At 43.9% G+C, this 17,392-nt stretch overlaps 1 protein-coding gene across 2 annotated transcripts in view; it reads right to left on the bottom strand.

The window, feature by feature from the left end:
* PDZRN3 (PDZ domain containing ring finger 3) overlaps positions 1–16,745 on the bottom strand; it is a 179,655-nt gene extending 162,910 nt beyond the window's left edge. Inside the window, exons 1-3 of one of the 2 annotated variants that reach the window (XM_033141206.1) lie at positions 16,002–16,745; positions 6,610–6,696; positions 3,047–3,154 (exon numbers count right to left, since the gene is read on the bottom strand). In XM_033141206.1, coding sequence (XP_032997097.1) covers positions 3,047–3,154; positions 6,610–6,696; positions 16,002–16,721 — 915 coding nt within the window. In that variant the 5' untranslated portion in view covers positions 16,722–16,745. The remainder of the gene's footprint in view (positions 1–3,046; positions 3,155–6,609; positions 6,697–16,001) is intronic. The other variant, XM_033141207.1, reaches the window with a different exon arrangement.
* Between the last annotated feature and the right edge of the window lie 647 nt (positions 16,746–17,392).

The following is a 17,392-nucleotide window of genomic DNA, read 5'->3' as shown; positions in this document are numbered from 1 at the left end:
GGGAGTGAGAATCATCACCAACTGTTAATATTATGGCACAAAGCGTGTTCTCTTTCCTGGAGAGCACGTGTTGCGGTTGGGGCCAGAAAGACACCCCTCTGTTGTTGGGCGGGTTAGGATAGATGGTCTCTTGTAATTGGGTCCAGGGTGTAGCTGGGGAGATTTGAATGTAGCAATTTATTGATTGACAGGCCAGGGTCTATATATTGTTTAGCACGCTGCTCATTCCCTCTCTTCGCTGCGTGCATCGGATCTCCCGCCCTCCCTTCCCTTTTGCTAGGCCTCTGTGTATGACCTTGCTATGCCTGTCATGGGGTCGTCTGCTGTTGGGGCAGGGGCCTGGTAGGAATTTTTTCCATTTGGCTGATTGGATGGTGCCATCTGGGTTTTCGCCTACTGCGTAGCAATTAGTCACAACTTTGTAAGGTTGGCGGTTAGGCATTGGTTCATTTTGGTTGGGGGAGGGGTCAGAATTGACGGCTGCCCCTCCAATGCTGCTGCTGCGCGGGGAATTCCGTTAAAGGGATCCAGGGGCTCGCTATGCTTTTGTCCGTATCCCCCAGCCGGGGGCCAGGGCCACGCAAGAGCCCCTGGGAACATTTGAGGAGAAGCGAGGACCAGACCCCCGGCTCCAATTCTCTCCCCAAATTGGGTTTTCCCCTTACTGACAAATGTCAGTTCTGTCCCTAGAGTGACAGATAGTCTGAACCAATGCCTAAGCAACCACTCACGCAATTTGTATTTTAATAAAGTTGTGGCCAAATTAATGCCAAAAACCTTAAACTTAAATTTATGTCTGAAGTGTGAATTATTTGAGGGGTGGTCTGGGGACCTCAACACGCAAATGAATGGCCTTTAAACTGCAGAGATACCGGTACTCCATTTTTGTTTCAGGAGAGTGACTTATTAAGGCAAGCTTCGTCACTGTGCATGTGGATATGCATAGCCAAAAGCTAATCGGTACATGTAAAATTCTGTAGTGGTTTGCAAGGAAACACACACCTATACTGTTATTTTCATAGCCAGTTTATTTTTCACAAGCACCTACATTCAAAGACGATGAAAGGTTGTCTGTATGATTTACTTCTTCAGAATGAAGATTAACATCTCTCTGCTCCTACATGAACATGATGGGGCTTACTTTCAAGTAAACTTGCACAGATTATACCACATTCAGAAATGCCTTTATCATACCACCTTCAACTATTGTTTGCATTCAGCTTTAATTTGAAGAGTCTCAAGAAGGCAAATGTCAGGAGCCTTCCTATTCTGGGCAAGATGAGGTATTTAGTGCTCACTTTACCTAGCTTCATATATAGCCTTTCTACTGTCTTTCTTCTCTTGCCACACACCTGAGCCTCCATCCTGCTTCTACATATTGCACAATATTAACAAGATAATCAGAGATAGCACTCTTTTTGTGCATGTCCCCAAGTATTACATAGTTGACAAAGATCCACCGCTAATGGAGTGGGTGAAGGGAACAAAAATATTTTCAGGTCCTACAATTCAAAACATTTTACACTGAAAGGATTGCATGAATGCCCACCAACTAGTAGGGTGTTGTTGTTGTTGTTTTGCAGATACCCTGTGTTGTGTATTGATTCAATGGTTTTTATATCTGTATTACTGTTGTCTGTATTCGCATTAGAGTAAAGTAACTGCCTTTCTGTTCCAGAAGGAACAGCTACTATTGGGTCATTTAAGCTGCTGTATTTGGATCCTCAGTCTTATTGTTTTCCATCAAAAGGCAGCGTTGTGATTGCTTGAAATTGTTCCCTCCAAAATGTATCCCTTTCGAGCAAGTTCCCAGTCCGTATAAATGTAGCTTCCCTCTCCTCAGTTCTCAGTCTTGTTGCCTGAATAAAGAACTGTTACATGAAGAAACTGTCTCCTGCTTACTATGTCAGAAAGCTGAAATCACTTACCAAAATCACTAACCCCACGCTACAACACCCTACTCCAAAATTTATTATAACTTGAAATCAGTTGAATTACAAAACAAAACAAAACTGTGTTGGCTTGCTCCATTTGCACCTTTAAACATGCTTTCTAGCACAAAATGTTCTCCATATTTTCTCCTCTTACAAAAAAAAACCTGTTGAATGCAATTTTCTTTATCCATGCAGAATATAGCAAATATATATATACATATCACACTTTGCCAACAGAAAATCTTTAACAGCTGTTTATTGCTCATTTGCAGAACATAAGAGCAAAGGAATTCCATGTCTTGGGGAAACTGGCTGTTCCATGCTATCTTTGGCTACAAAAGCAGCACTTTTCTTTAAATAAAAATAGTCCCCCAACTTCCCCACTTTTGCAACAATGAAAGAAAATGAACAAATTCTAATATAGACAACAATGGAATCTGATTTGCAGTTAGCCAATTTCCGTTCCATAAATCAAACATTCCCCTTAAGCTCAAACTATCATCTTAAGTAATGATCTTGACAACAGGAACTTTTTCAAACAGTCAAAATGTTAGGAAAATGGGAAGAACTCCAGACTACGAACTTTTTTTTAAAAAAAAAAGAGTGCTCAGTAACCCTTCAAGGAATTTCTCAGGAAAGCTCATCACAATGTGCTTTAAAAGCTCACTTAACAGGGGCTTCTGTCCTTTATCATCTGTTCAAAACATTTTGGTCCTCTTGGGAAAAAAAATGCCTTAGAAACCAAGCTAAATAAAGTCACAGTTCTCACAACAGATACTTGCCTTCACATATGGTTTTAACTAAATAACTTCACGTCTCCAACCGCTTCAGAAAGAAATAACTGCAGCATACCAAGTACATGCTAGCTCCTCAAAATGCCAGGACATGCACATACCTTCCATAATCTGGCCTCTATATTTAGATAAGAACTGTACCTAAAGCCAGGAAGGTCAGCATTGAAGCAAGTTGAGCATATTTGAGCTGCCCGGTCTTTTAGCCTCTGCTACCCACATCACAACTCTCCCAGGCCAGAGATCCTTAGGTATCCCATATACAAAAGAATATGAGAGGGAATTCTGCCCATCAGGAATGATCCAACATAGCATTCTTACTTCAATAATCCTGTCGTGAATCTGCAGCCCTCCTTCTTTGGCAGCAGGCCCGCTGTCTGCTATTTTAGAGACAAAAATTCCTTCGCTAGATGAGCCGTCTTGATTGTCCTTTGAGGAGAAAATTGGGGTGGGGAGGGGAAGGAAAGAAGAATGTAAACACTGGTTGAGATGGAAGCATGTTGAATTCATGGCACTGGTCACCATTTAAGCACTGCATGGCATATGGACGTTTCAGTACACTGCTGCCCAGTGCCCCAGCAGTATAGCATCCTCACACTTTCTGTGGGTAAATGCCAAACGCAGCCATAGACGGGTAGGTGTTTACCTTGTCACCATTCAAAGGTGCCACCATTTTGGATTTTCCAGATAAAACAGAAAGGGAGGGAATGTGAAGTTCTTCCATTCCTCTGCTCACCAGTGGTCTCACCTAAAGGCAGAGGTGGAAGAGAAGAGAGTGCCATCCTTCCCCACATGAACCTCACTGGAGACCGATCTCCAGGTGCCTCTGCCTTTGGACTCAAGATCCCTGTCTTCCGGAAGAAAGACCCATTTCTTTGGCAGCACCTAACCTGTGGGGCTTACTCCCCAGACATGTTTACCAGCTCCCTTTCCTGTTGGGTGCCAGGGGACGTCCTCTTTTCCCATGCCTTCATAGCATTTAACTGTAGTTTTCTACCAGAACCCTGCCCACCACTGTTTTAATTGACAGACTTGCAGTTTTTGTTTCTAATAGTCAGCTACTGAGCTGTTGTTGTTGTTTAATCTGTTGCTGTAGTATGTTCCCTTGATTTTTTTTTAATCTGACAGTTTTTTTATCAGCCATGTGAATCTACCCCAGCCCTACCTACAGATGCCAGAGGTTGAACCTGGGATGTTCTGCTCCCAAAGCATGGTCTCTGTCACTGAGCTACAGGCCATTCCCCTTCTGCAGTTCTATCATGACCCGCAGGGCACCCCAACCCAAACCTACTGTGTAAAAATAGTTGTGAAAGGAGGGGAAGGCACACAGCACAGGTAAGGCTTGGAAGAATGCTTATTAAGGAACAGCATTTAGATTTCGGCATTGGTAACACAGCTCTTGACTGTTAGGGAAACTATAAAGTTTAGAATAAGTTTGTGTTGCGCCAAGCCCTCACAGATCTATGTACAGAGCATCTGCCTTGCATGTAGAAGGTCTCAGGCAGGTATGGAAAAAAAGCTCCTGTCTGAAGCCCTGGACAGGTGCTGCCAGTTAGTATAAAGAAAGCTGAGCTAGATGGACGAGTGGTGTGGTTCAGTAGAAGGCAGCTTCTTATGTAAGCTGAACTCTCCAAAGTAGTTTCAGAACATAGAACTGCATAGAACTGAGCTGAAATACTGATCAGTGAAAAAAGGGGTTCGCCCTTCTATAACAGGACTGTTTCATTCTTGCCCAAAAAAATTACTGGCAAAAACTCCTCTAACATATAGATGAATATTGCCTTCACTCTAAATGGATTTCATTTAGCAACTAAGGTCAGATATAGTAAAAACTGACTGGTTGTGCAGGAGCTCGGCATCATCGTATCCAGAACAGGATCCCTAACCTGCTGGGATTACTTGTGGAGAAATGACAGTGAAGAAGTAGAAAGAACGGGCAAAGAATGTCTGCGAACAGCCATGGAAAAAACGCACTACTCATGACAAAAAGCAAAATAGGAGAGCATTTGGCTCAACCCTGTGACTTTACAAAAAAAAAAGTTGTTTTTAAAGTACAACGGCTGCTTATTTTAAGCTTTTTCAATGCAGGGTGGAGAGATGGTGCTCATAATGTCACTCCCCCCTGCAAAAAAAACAGAAAAGTATGAGTCTGGAAGCAGAGTGTTACATAATTGTTGTTCGTTACGGCTGATCCAATTCCCTAAAGATTCTGAACAGTCCATACTTTCATTGGGCTGTAAAATGGAAAGACTAATCTGTAACAGTTCAGCGGCTAAGTATATAATAGCATAATATGTGGTTTATGCTGCAATTCTAGTCATATGTACCTGGGAATAAACTCTATTGACCGAAACATAACTTACTTCTGATTAAACACGCACAGAATTCCCCTGTATGTGACAATTCCCAGCCCAATCCCATCTATAACTATATACCAGTGAACGAGATAAATCTATCAAGCGACTTTTGTTAATTGGGTAAACATCTTTAGGGATCTTTAGCAGCATCAATGAGATTGCACAGAAGTGTCATTAAAATGCTGCTAAATACAAGGAAACGGTTTAATTAAAGTGCATTAGCCAACAAGCTTGCCAAATTATTTCAAATAAACCTTTATACAGGAAAATAAGCCTCCCTCCTTTCATACATTACAGGGCAGACTTGGAGGTCTGTTGATTTTGTTTGTACAGTACGACAACAACCAATAAATATGAAGAGTTTGTTTTAAGTTACAAGAAGCCCAAGTCCAGGGCAAGCAAAAGTCCCAAACTAAATATCATCATACAGCTTGCACACAATGTCTAAGAAACCATAGTTTAGGGTGAATGCATGGTATCCCAGAGACAAGTGTTAGAAACTGGGATAGAAAAGCTAAGAGCCAAATTGCTTCTGGGACCTGGGTTGTGGGTGCCAAAACAGAATGTCTAGTTGCCACGGGGCGGGGGGGGGGGTCGGCAACACTTTTTATTTATTATTTTGATAAGTATGAACTAATACGCAATTCACATAAGTGACACATTGTTAATATCAGAAATTGTTAATACATGTTTAATTTGGTGTTTACAATACCGTACTTCAGTTTTCAAAACAATCTACTCTTTATTGTTAAACTCCTTAATATATTGTCTATCCTTAACATATACTTCGAGGCTTCAAAGCAAATACATTTCAGTAATCCTTGAATGTCAGCCAGGCACACAAAAAAAGGCACCCAGACTTTTTGAGGTGGTCGCAAATGGGAGAATCTTTCGGCGCAAAATGTGCCTGGCGCCCTGCTAATTTAGAACCCTGGACAAGATGGAGGCTGTTCTGCTCATCCTCTGGTCCTCCTGCAGCTGTGAGCTAAGTCAAGGTTTGGCTTAGCATGTAGTCAAACTCAGGTTCAGACAGGAAGCGAAGACAAACCATATCTAAGCTCACAGCAGCATAGCGGCAGCAGGACCGGAAGAGGAGCAAAGTGGCTGCAGTCTCCCCTCTGGGAGCCTGTGCGTTCGCACTAACCTATTGCTTGGCTTAGCATTATGTGCAGACTGAGCCATTATCTTGTTCAGCAGAGACAGAACACGCCTCATACATACTGCGTATGATGGAACACCCCTATGCTATTACATAAGATGAAAGTAAAAGCTCTGGTGGAACAGACCAAAGGCTCACCTAGTCCAGCATCCTTGCTCTCAGCAGAGGCTAACCAGATGCCTATGGCACCACATCATGAGAGGCGCAAATGTACCACAATCCACAGGGGTAGCATTTGTTCAAGTGAAGATAGCCCATATAAATAATACTTCCTAGAGCAGAATATGTGCCTAACAGCATCCCCTCCACTGCAAAAAAAGGTCTCAATACTAATAAGAAACACATATATACATCAATGATTAACATACCATGCATGGCCGACCACCAATTATATTAAATCCAAGAGACCCAGAATCACGATGAAGAACAAGCGTCAGCGCTTTAGTCTCTTCACCCTATAAAGAACAGGGAAAGTCAATTTAACTCTTTGAACACTGGCACGCTTAGGGCAGACTTTTCTTCATTAAAAAATGACATTAAAAGCTGGTGTTTGATGAGGGCTTCTACCCATAAAAACACTTGAGGACACAGAGCTGTATTTTCTCCACAGATTCCAGTGAAAATCGAGGATCAAGTTTTCCTGAAGGTTCAGTACTGGATCCAGGAAATCAGCTCATGTTAAGGTGTTGCTAGTTTTTATCATCCTGAAATTCTTACTGAATAGATTGGGGTGCTGGTGATACAGAAGCCAAAGTTACTGGTTGTGGTTATTAGCAAAGCTCACCTCCCTGAGATAAACATGGATGGAGGTTCACATTCAGCAGTAATTGAGTGAATACAGCTGGGTTCCCCATTGCAGATATCAATGCAAGGACTTCTTATGGTTCTCTCTCTTGCCCTCCTTCCACATCTGCTTCCTGACTGTAGGCATTTTATTTATTGAGATGACATTTGCACTAAATCAGGCATCCCCAACCTGTGGCCCTCCAGACGTTTTGGCCTACAACTTCCATGATCCCTAGCTAACAGGACCAGTGGTCAGGGATGATGGGAATTGTAGTCCAAAACATCTGGAGGGCCAAAGGTTGGAGATGCCTGCACTAAATCTCTATGGATGTGGGAAGGGATTTAAAAAAAAAAAAAAGATAAATTAGGAAGCAATTGATAAAGAAGGCACAAAGTATGATAGCAGACAAAAACTGTGTGGACATTCTCCATACCAAAGACTGATGCACACAACCATTTTTACACAATTCTGGCAATCACCCTCACCAAATCTTGGAGGCCCTTTGAAATAGATGCTATGCTTGATATTCCACTAACTTACCTCACACCACAGTGTCTACAAGGGAGGCCACCACACCAAAAAACTCACAGTGGTTTGACTGCATTCAGTTGTTACAACTGAATAATGTGTGCCTATGAAAGAAAGTTCCAGAAAGTGGAATGACATTACTAACAAAGCATCTGTAGGAATGTTGGTCATCTAAATGACAACTTCACCTCCCCTTAGACAAAGAAAGTTAAGTTTAATAATCATTTGTATGCAGATGCCTTCTCAGTACTGCATCCACCAGTAAGTATTTTGGATCCTACAGGAAAGCTTTGTGGGGAAACTCTCCGTTAATGTTTAATACATTTAATTACAGAAATAATAATGCATGCATGCTATGAAGCAGTTTCCTGACCAAGTCGCCTTGGTCTGCTGCAGAGTTTGTTCCCAAATATAGGAATGCCATGTGCTAGCATAACATCCCCCTTTCTCAATTCTGAAAGGGAGAGGCCATAGCTCAGAAGGAAAATGCATGCTTCGCATGTATGAGGATTCAAGTCTGAGCTCTTTCAGCTCCACTTAATAGGGTATCAGGTAGCAGGGCTGGGAACAACTTCTACTTGAGATCCTGGAGAGCAGAGTTCAAGACGCACTCCACTCAGGGTTGACGCTACTGTGCTCAATGGGGAATTGATCCGATTCATTAAGTGGCAGCATTTTATTTCTTGGGAGAGTTGGAGGATTCTTCTAGTACTTTTTAATCTCCCACCAATAATAGAATACAACTGACGTATCCCTCCACCCATTTCTGTGCCCAAGAAAGTTCACTGACTTGAATGAAATGACACTAAGAAAGCAGAGAAATGAAAAGAAACAAATGAAAAAGGACCAAGCCCTGCATATCTGGTAATGTAAACTGGTGCAGCTCAGTAACTTTGTTTTTAAATAAATATGAAAAAGTTGATACAATGAAATATAAGTTTCTTTTAGAATGAGCAGAACTATATTATCAAGCTCTATGCCTATGGCTTCCCCCAAAGCCTGCTTCCCATTGTATTCTTCCTACTGTAAATTCTCGCTGCATGCACTCAAATTTTAGTTCTGGTCCACCTATGCTTTGAATTGGGGGGCAGGGGGGGCGGACCTGTGACCCTTCAAATGTTGTTGGACTCCAATGCCCATCAACTCCAGCCAGGGATATATTATGTATATAGTGGTGTAAAGCACCACTGTATTATATTATTATTATTATTATTATTGAAGAAATATTATCAAAAGCCATTCAAAATATTTAATTTGATTATTTAAATTTTCAGTCTGAGCCATCTTAAAATTTAATCTGGGGTGATGATAATCAGGTGCACACCACCAGCCTCTGCAACCTCCCTGCTAGGAAAAAAACAAACAGAAAAAGGCAGCAACATGAACCTTCCATCATCCCAGACACCATAGCTCAGGTTGGCAGTGCACGAGGCTCTTAATCTCAGGGTTATGGGTTTGAGCCCCACATTGGGTGAAAGGTTGTGGCATTGCAGGGGATTGAACTAGATGACCCTCATGGTCCCTTCAGAATCCACAATTCTATGATTCTACAAAGATGAAAATGTTATAAACAAACACACAAATTTGAGGAAGTTATTTTACATGTCTGGCTTCCATATCCAATTAATGGCATAAATTACAATTGTTGCCTAATAACGCAATGCAGATGTTTTAAGCTTGGCTCCCCCCCCCACCTTAACCATTTTGGCATTTCAGCGTGAAGCTGCCAGTCAAACTATATTAACATTGAGAAACATTCTGCTGAGTTGCTCAAGCCATCATATATTTTCCTGTCACTCCTATGAAAGAAAAAAGCCCAGAGCTAGTATCAGCTGGTCTAAATTACAGAAATCTAGAGATCCAAATTAACTTGTAAAACTGCACAGCAGTTTATACTTGGGACTGTAATGTTGTTTAGTGGTAGAGCAAGGCACAGCGTATTCTTACCCCCAAATCCTATTTACTTAGAAGCAAGTCTCACTTATTTCAATCAGATTCCTTTCCCCATAACAGATTGATTTCTGTCTCATTTGTAACACTGAAGCTGAAATCCTGTAGCCATTGACAGTAGACCCACAACTTAGGCACATTTAACTTGTTCACATTCAGCTTTTATGCACTTGGCCATTTTTTTTAACAAAATAGAAAGGGGCCAGGCATCCAGGAAATAAGATTTTGGCAATCCCAACCACCATTGCATCCAATGAGTTTGGACTATACAAAAATTTGGGCTTTGTGCTCTATCCCTGGAACATAACCCCGCATAAGTTTTGAGTTTACTGTACATTGCGGTAAGCCCAGTTGAACTAAGTGAGACTTCAGACTTCTGAGTGGTCATATACAGGATTGTGCATCAAAAATCAGCCTCAAGAAATACCCAGCTCTTTTATTTTCTGTTGTTGCCTTTAACTGGCTTTCTAGCATGCTCAACTCTTCTAAAAAGAGAGCAGTGGAAATAAGAGGTGAAACTGTTTTCCCGGAAACCCCCTGGCCCAGACGTCAGATAATATTTCAAGGCAAAAACTTCCAGTCCTGTGAGGCCACTTTTAAGGTCTAATAAGTTCAGAAATGGAAACGTAAGAATGTTATTGTCACAAAACCCTGTGACTGCACTCAGGCTGTAATTAAAGTTTGAAGAAAAAGGTTTCCATTACTATTCTTGATTTGGACTGTTTCTCAGCAAAAGAAGAATGGTGAGGACGAGTGAGAAATAGAAAGATCTGCAATGCATCAACCAGCTAGTTTAAGAAAATAAAATAAAAAAATCATCACAATATTTGGCAGTTAAAAACAAACAAACTTCCTAAGCATTTAAAAAGAGTTCTGCTAGCATTCATAACTGATCCTCTGTTTACATTTTAGCACAGTAATACGAGGGAGGAAACTGGAAGATAATTCTAGCAGATGTGCTTCTAAAGCACAACGACACAAGGGACTAGCAACTTGTTGCTCCAACAGCCCTTTTGAAATTCACATCTTGATATTAATGCCATTTTAAATAACAGCTCTTAAAAGAGTCCCCTCCTTTACAACTTACCACTGTCTGTCAGTCACTCTAAATTATTATTATTATTATTATTATTATTATTACTACTGTATTTTAAAGCATTTTATTGCAAATTGTCATGCTTAACCCCACCCAGCTCAGATCATCTGATTCTACAACAAATCTGATCATTCTGGCATGCCGTTTTCCCACAGCTGAGTCAAGCTCTTAAACATAATTCTGGAAATTGCTTCAGATCCCAGCTGAGTATTTTGGAGCTAGGAAACTACCTCCTACATTTGATTCTGAACACTGGGAGTGTTCTCACTTCTTGAGTAAAAACGTAACTTTGCTCATTTCTCAGCCAATCCCATTAGAATAGGTTAGCACACTAATTCTCAAACAATAGGTTCAGTTTCACCACTGAGTCACAGAAGGTTTCTGGGTAATTTACCAGTAATAGCTGTTTTGGAAGTGGGAGGGGTAGGAGAAGCACCATTTAAGTATATAGAAAGTGGGAAAGTTCTGCTTCCAATTCAATGGTTGGGATCATCAAGTAAATTAAGAGAAGAAGAAAATTATACAGGTATACTGCCCTTAGAATGCAATCCTGAAGTAACCTCCACTGAGTTAAATGGAGACTGCTTCCATGTTACTGAATTGCAGACTTAGAATAGTTTGGAACTATCAGACTTTTTCGCTGGCTAGATGTTGTGCCTGAAAGATATATGAATCAAAGAACCCTCTAGATTCTGTTGTTCCTTAAAATTTACTGGTCAATCACGTGCCAAACCCACTTAGCACTCCCTCCTCCAAGTACCTCGTATCATTGATTCTACAAACTCCCTAAAATTCAATTTGAGAGGGTTTCTTATTGCACTGATGGTACAGGCAGAAATACTTCTGGATAATTAAAAAAAAGGGACATGTGAACATGGTACCAGAAACCGTTAACACAGATTAAAAGCTAAAATAACAAAGTGGCTCAACTCTAGGAGTCATGCTGTGTCCAAGATGAAGCAACATGACTGTAACAGCACAACAGCTTAGCATGTAGCATGGCACTGGAACTGCCAATCATGCCAGGACAGCCACGTTTTGTATGACTAATATTTCTCACTGCTAGATATTAAATGGCAGAATGTACAAGTTGATGGTCTTAGACAAAGCGAGAAGGCAGGATTTCAAAGCACTATGCATGTGCCTCTTTTCAGTAAGCATTGAACTAACTATTTGGTAGTTCAAACCAGCAGTAAAATGGTCTTGTCCCACTTGTCTTGGGCAGGAAACCACAGTAGCTGGAAGTGGAAGCTCCAAATCGTCTGTAGGATTTGGACTATAGGCATCTGATTAGAGATAAGAACTTAAGGACATTAAGATGTTCGCAAAATTCTCCCAATCCAAATGGTAGTATTCCCAAGTTGGGTTTTGATGTCACAAAACCATAGCAGCTGAATCTATTGAATGACACTGTTTTATATTAGGTGCTACATACAGCTAGCCTGAATATTTTGGAATCTACAAAATCCCTGAGCCCAGCGTGCATGCCTGGCCACTTGCTTATATCCTTTGCCCTTTGCAGCACACAACTATGTTGACATCGCTGTCTGATTAAATAATCCAGGGATCAAAATACTGGAAGCAAGCCATTCCCTCCCCATACACACGCCAGCGAAGCGAGCCATGTGGCAGGACAATCCCCACGCTAGTCTTCCTTCACAATTCTCCAGCGCACAAAGATGTATATTTTCTAATTGCACTTCTTCTGGCTGAAACTGTTAATCTTGGAAAGTTGCCCGAAAGGCTGTGAAAGACATGTAATTGATTGAGCACTACACCACAGTTTTGTGGTGACATGACACCTTTTGGCTTTCTGCAGATTACACGCTGCCTTTTTCTGAAAAGTGCATAACAGCCTTTTTGTGGACAGCCTGAAAACAAACAGTCATGTTAACCAGCTGTGTCCATAAATCTGATGAAAACATTGCTGCACACACTGCATACTGTAGACACTATCGGGGGGGGGGGTACATGTGCTTTTTTTTTAATAGCAACTAAAACACCCAGTTGAGTAATCTAATAATGCCACAGAACAGTTACAAAGACCAAAAGTTGATTCAGACATTACATATTCCAGTGATGAGGTCACTCCATGTCTGGACACTCACAAAAACATACTATGAGATGCACATAGCTTGCTTCCTTAGCAACTGTGAATTGCAGAATCAGGCTTGAAAAATTTTAAGTGCTTAGGGCATAGGGAAATTAAGGAAGCTGTGTGCATTTCACACTCTCATGGGTATCCAGACACTGGTTTCACATCAGGAAGGGGTATCCTAGCAGGAACCCAATGGAAATCAGCTCCCCAATGTGAGCCAACTTTATCTACAGTGATGGTTTGCACCAATGTAAGTAAAACCCAGTCTTATTCCAAGCAAGCAAACAAGGAAGGAGGAGGAGGAGTTTGGATGTGATACAGTATCCCGCTTTATCACTACCCTAAGGAGTCTCAAAGCGGAAGACATTTGAAACTGTTGCTGTAACACAGGGGGGTAAGGGCAGGGACATACCACCTCTGAAAGTGCCAGATAGCCACTAGCAGATGGATAAACAATTAATATTCAGGCACCAATGGTAGGGGCTGAGCGCAGACCTCAGCACTAGCAGAAGGAACTAGCAACACTTTGGCACTGTCACCCAAGCAGCAGGATCTCATAAAGGGAGAACCGTTTTAGGATCTGCTTTGAATGACGGTGAAGGCAGCAATGCAACAATATGTAGAAAAGGCCAGCTCAGGTTGTAGAAGTGATGTTACATATCAGCATCACAGGCATAACAGGATTAGGGCCAGCAATGTGAACAAAGGGCAGAAGGAACATACTGATAGACAGGAGGAATTCTACAGATATGCACATACAACTTGTATGCTTGTACTCAAGGGGTAATCAATACATTGGGGTTGGGGACAGGGGAAGTTGGGGGGGGCAATCCTATTCCCTTCCCCATACAATGATTGCAGCTGGTTTTGGAACATCTGCATAGGGCTTAGAAGCTAATAATAATCACGAAATCGTAGAGTTGGAAAGGGCCACGAGGGTCATCTGGTCCAATCCCCCTGCAATGCAGGAATCTTTTGCCCAACATCAGGCTCAAACCCATGACCATGAACTTAAAAGAGTCTCGTGCTCTACCAACTGAGCTATCCCAGGTTGTTTCTATGGATGTGGATAGCCAACTCCACCCTCTCTGAAGGTGAGACAGAAGAGATTTAAGTTGGACACCAGAAAACACTAACTGAAAGAACTGCCATCCATTGGCATAAGATGCCCATGAAAGGTGCAAAAACCCATTCTCTAAACTCTGTAGAATATTTTTTTTTAAGAAAAGGTGGGAGAACTATCAGTCTGAATAGTGCTGCATCTATCCTGCAAGTACACTGTCACTGAGCTCTATTATTCTGGGAAATCAGAGTAAGTTTTAAAGATTTTAAATTATGCGCATATTCTGTAATGCCTGATCCTAGCGACCTTATGCTCATGCTAAGCCTCCTCTAGAAATAATATGTTATTTAACAAGTCACATTTAGAAAGCTTTCAGCTCAGGGAGCGTCCTCATTCTATGATCCTGGTTACTAACAGAGATTCAAAATCATGTTGAGTTCAGAAAAAAAAACCCACCCATTTGGGGTTCATAAAACTCCCCTTTTAAGGGGCAGGGGAGAGTGGAAAAGAAACTGTGACCTGGATTCCCTTAACAGACTTATTTTCTGTGCCTCCCACTTTACGACTTCTAACGTTTTTCTTTCTCTATGACCGAAACATGCAAACAAGACTCAAACACTAAATCTATCAAATGTAGCCATGAGTGGGAAGACAGCGTTGGAAAAGTATGAAAAAGCTTTCCAGGAGGAAGAAAAACAGCACTCATCCATGTTTGAGAGGAATTACTAAAGTGTTTAAACACACACGGATGTTGCAGTAAACAAACCCGCGTTGTAGCACCTGAAAGACTGCCCAAGAGGCCAGTTGTCATGGTTATGAGAAGAATTCTGTTTCATTTTTAAAAATGTAGCGCAGTGAACATGGGAACTTGGTATAAGTTCTCTTATGTTTTGATAGTATTCTCCTTCCCCCTCCTCTCTCTGCAGCCCTCCTTTCCAAGGCAGGTCCTGTTTCTCCCAAGTTAGTGGTGAGCAGCTTAGCTGTAAATATTTGCCCTTCATGCTGAGCCTTCCAGCTGGCTGAAGCTGCAGCTGACAGACATGTCAGTAAGCAAAGGGGGAGAGAGGGAGGTGGAGATGGGGGGGCAGGGCGGGCAGGCAGGCAAAAAGTAGATTTCAAAGGGAAAAGGGGGTGGGGAGAGATTTGACCACTTAGCAGACTCCCAAGCCTTACTAATGAGGAAAAGAGAAGAAAATAAACCAACAAAAATCCTGTCTCCTCCCCGCTACCTTCTGTCTTGTTCTGTCTGCCCGGAACCTATCTACACAAACACAAACACAACTTTCACCACAGGATGCCAAAAGTCTGGCACTTGGACCGGGGAGCTGCTTCTCCTTTTGTTGTGCTTGTTCCAAAGGGGTATTTACTCTCACTAAAACATCAGTGCCAAACCTCTAGCTTTCACATGAATGTGATGAATGACACATTCTCAGAGGTCTGGTAGGGGTCCTGGAGCTGCCTTGCCTGCCAGGGGTCTGAATATGGGAGGTGTAAAGAAGAGAAGGGTGCAAACTCACCCTGCAGCATTCTGTTGATTGAATTGTTTAAAAGGGACAAAACTAGAAGGATGATCCTATGCATTACTGCGCAAACGCTGGGTCCTGTGACCCAAAAACTGTGACATGGGGGGGGGGGGCAGAAAGATTGACTACCAACAACAGCAGCAACCAGGGGTCTTGTGGCAACTTAAATCATAAAATCAAGAGGTCACAAGACCCCTGTTTTTTGTTGCTGGTAATTACCCTTCTGACTTTTGCCCCTCTATGGGATGCGAAAGTTTTGGCTCGGTTGAAAGGGACTAGCCCAATCCCCCGCGCGACGCAATCATTATTATTATTTTGCCACGACCCCGAGATTAAGAGACTCATGCTATCCCAGCTCATTTCAAGACTAACGCATTTGCATCACGCAAGGGACCCTGAGAATCACCCAGTCCAACTCCCTGCAATGCAGGAACATGCAGCTGTCCCATACTGGGTGTGTGCGAGAGAGGGGAGCCTGCCTAGGCCACTTGCTTCCTCAGAGGCACGAGAGGGCGCTTCAGCCAACTGAAGCTGGGAGGGGGGGGGGTTGCCCCAAAGAAACCGGTGCAGCCTTTTCAGGATGCCGCGGGATTCTTTGCTGCGCCCGATCCCCGCCCTGAGAGAGGATGGAGGGCGAGTGGCTTGGGGGGGGGGGAGGAGTGAGCAGGAAGGAAGGGAGATGCTGGGGCCAAGGCGGGCCTCCCTGCGGATTCACCTTGTTGGGCGTCGAGGCGGCGAGGCTGCGGCTGAGGGAGTCGAGCCGGGCGCTGTACTCGGTGAACTTCTTCTGGTAGCGCAACGCCGTCACCTGGAGCTCGAGCTGGGCTGCCGAGAGCTGCGCCAGGAGCGACTTTTCCCGCTTGCCGGCCCGCAGCGCCTCTTTCTTGAGCTCCTTCTCCAGGCCGGCCAGCTGCGCTTGCAGAGCGGCGCCGTGCGCCTTGAGCGCCTGCAGGCAGCAGTGCGAGCCGGCCTGGCGCTCGCCGTGCGTGAGCGCCAAGCCGCATCCGCGCTCGCAGGAGCCCGCCGGCCGGGCCGCGCAGGCCTCGCGCATGTGCGCCTCCACGTCGCGCGCGTTGAGCACCTCGGCGCAGCCCCGGTGGCGGCAGCGGGCCGCTGAGTAGCCGCACGCGTCGGCGTGCTCGGCCAGGTGCTGCAGCTTGACCACGGCGCCGCAGCCGCGCGCCCGGTTGGCGCACTTGATGTCCAGCTTGAGGATGAGGCTCTTCAAGGGCAGGACGTGGTTGAGCTCCTTGGCCGACATGCGGCGGCACTTCACCGGGCAGCTGCCTTGCTGCACCACCCACGGCAGCACGCAGCCGGCGCAGAACACGTGGCCGCAAGGGGTGGTCAGAGGGTCCTCCAGCACTTTGTTGCACAGGTTGCACTTCAGGTCAGGGTCCACCTCCCCGCTGAAGCGGTCCAGCTCGAAGCCCATCGCTCGGCCGACGCCCGACGCTCTCGGCAAAAAAAAAAAAAAGGAACAAGCAAACAAGCCGAAACCCCCAAGGAAAACGCGCGCGCCCTAGCAAGCGCTCGCTGAAAAACTCCTCTTGGGGAAAGAGGTGGTGGTGGGAGGGGAGTTGCTATACTATCTTCCCCCTCCCTCCAAAATTTCAAATCGCCCACCCGCAAACCACACAGCCTCCTCCAAACAGTTGTCTGTCTCTCTCTCTCTTTCGAAGTCCCAAAACTGCAGAGATCCTAGGGAATTACTGCAACCGCTCTCCTTTCTTGGTTCTTGGTTCCTCCGCTAGTCCTTGGGAGCAGCCTAGACTGGCTGGCTGCAGGCTGTCTACTGACTGAACTAATTGCCTCAGACTTCCTCGAAAATGCTGGGGAGGAATCCTCTACCGCATTGATTCTAGTGAAAGCGCAAGACTGCCTTCTCCCACTTTCCCCGCATCCCACCCCTTCTCCTTCCGCCCCTCCTTCACGCAGCCTTTCCTAACCCCTCCTGCACTCGCCCCCCCCTTTTTTGGCTCAATTTCATGTGTGTGTGCGCACGCTTTTTTTGTCCAGCGCAGCTAAGAATGCTGTTTATTCGTGAGCACAATTCATCTCTACAAAGGCATGCTGGCGATATGAAAAGGGAGGGGGTTGTACGGT

This window comes from Lacerta agilis, chromosome 2 (assembly GCF_009819535.1).
Source record: "Lacerta agilis isolate rLacAgi1 chromosome 2, rLacAgi1.pri, whole genome shotgun sequence".
Lineage (NCBI taxonomy): Eukaryota > Metazoa > Chordata > Lepidosauria > Squamata > Lacertidae > Lacerta > Lacerta agilis.
This window is presented reverse-complemented; position numbering and strand designations above follow the sequence as displayed.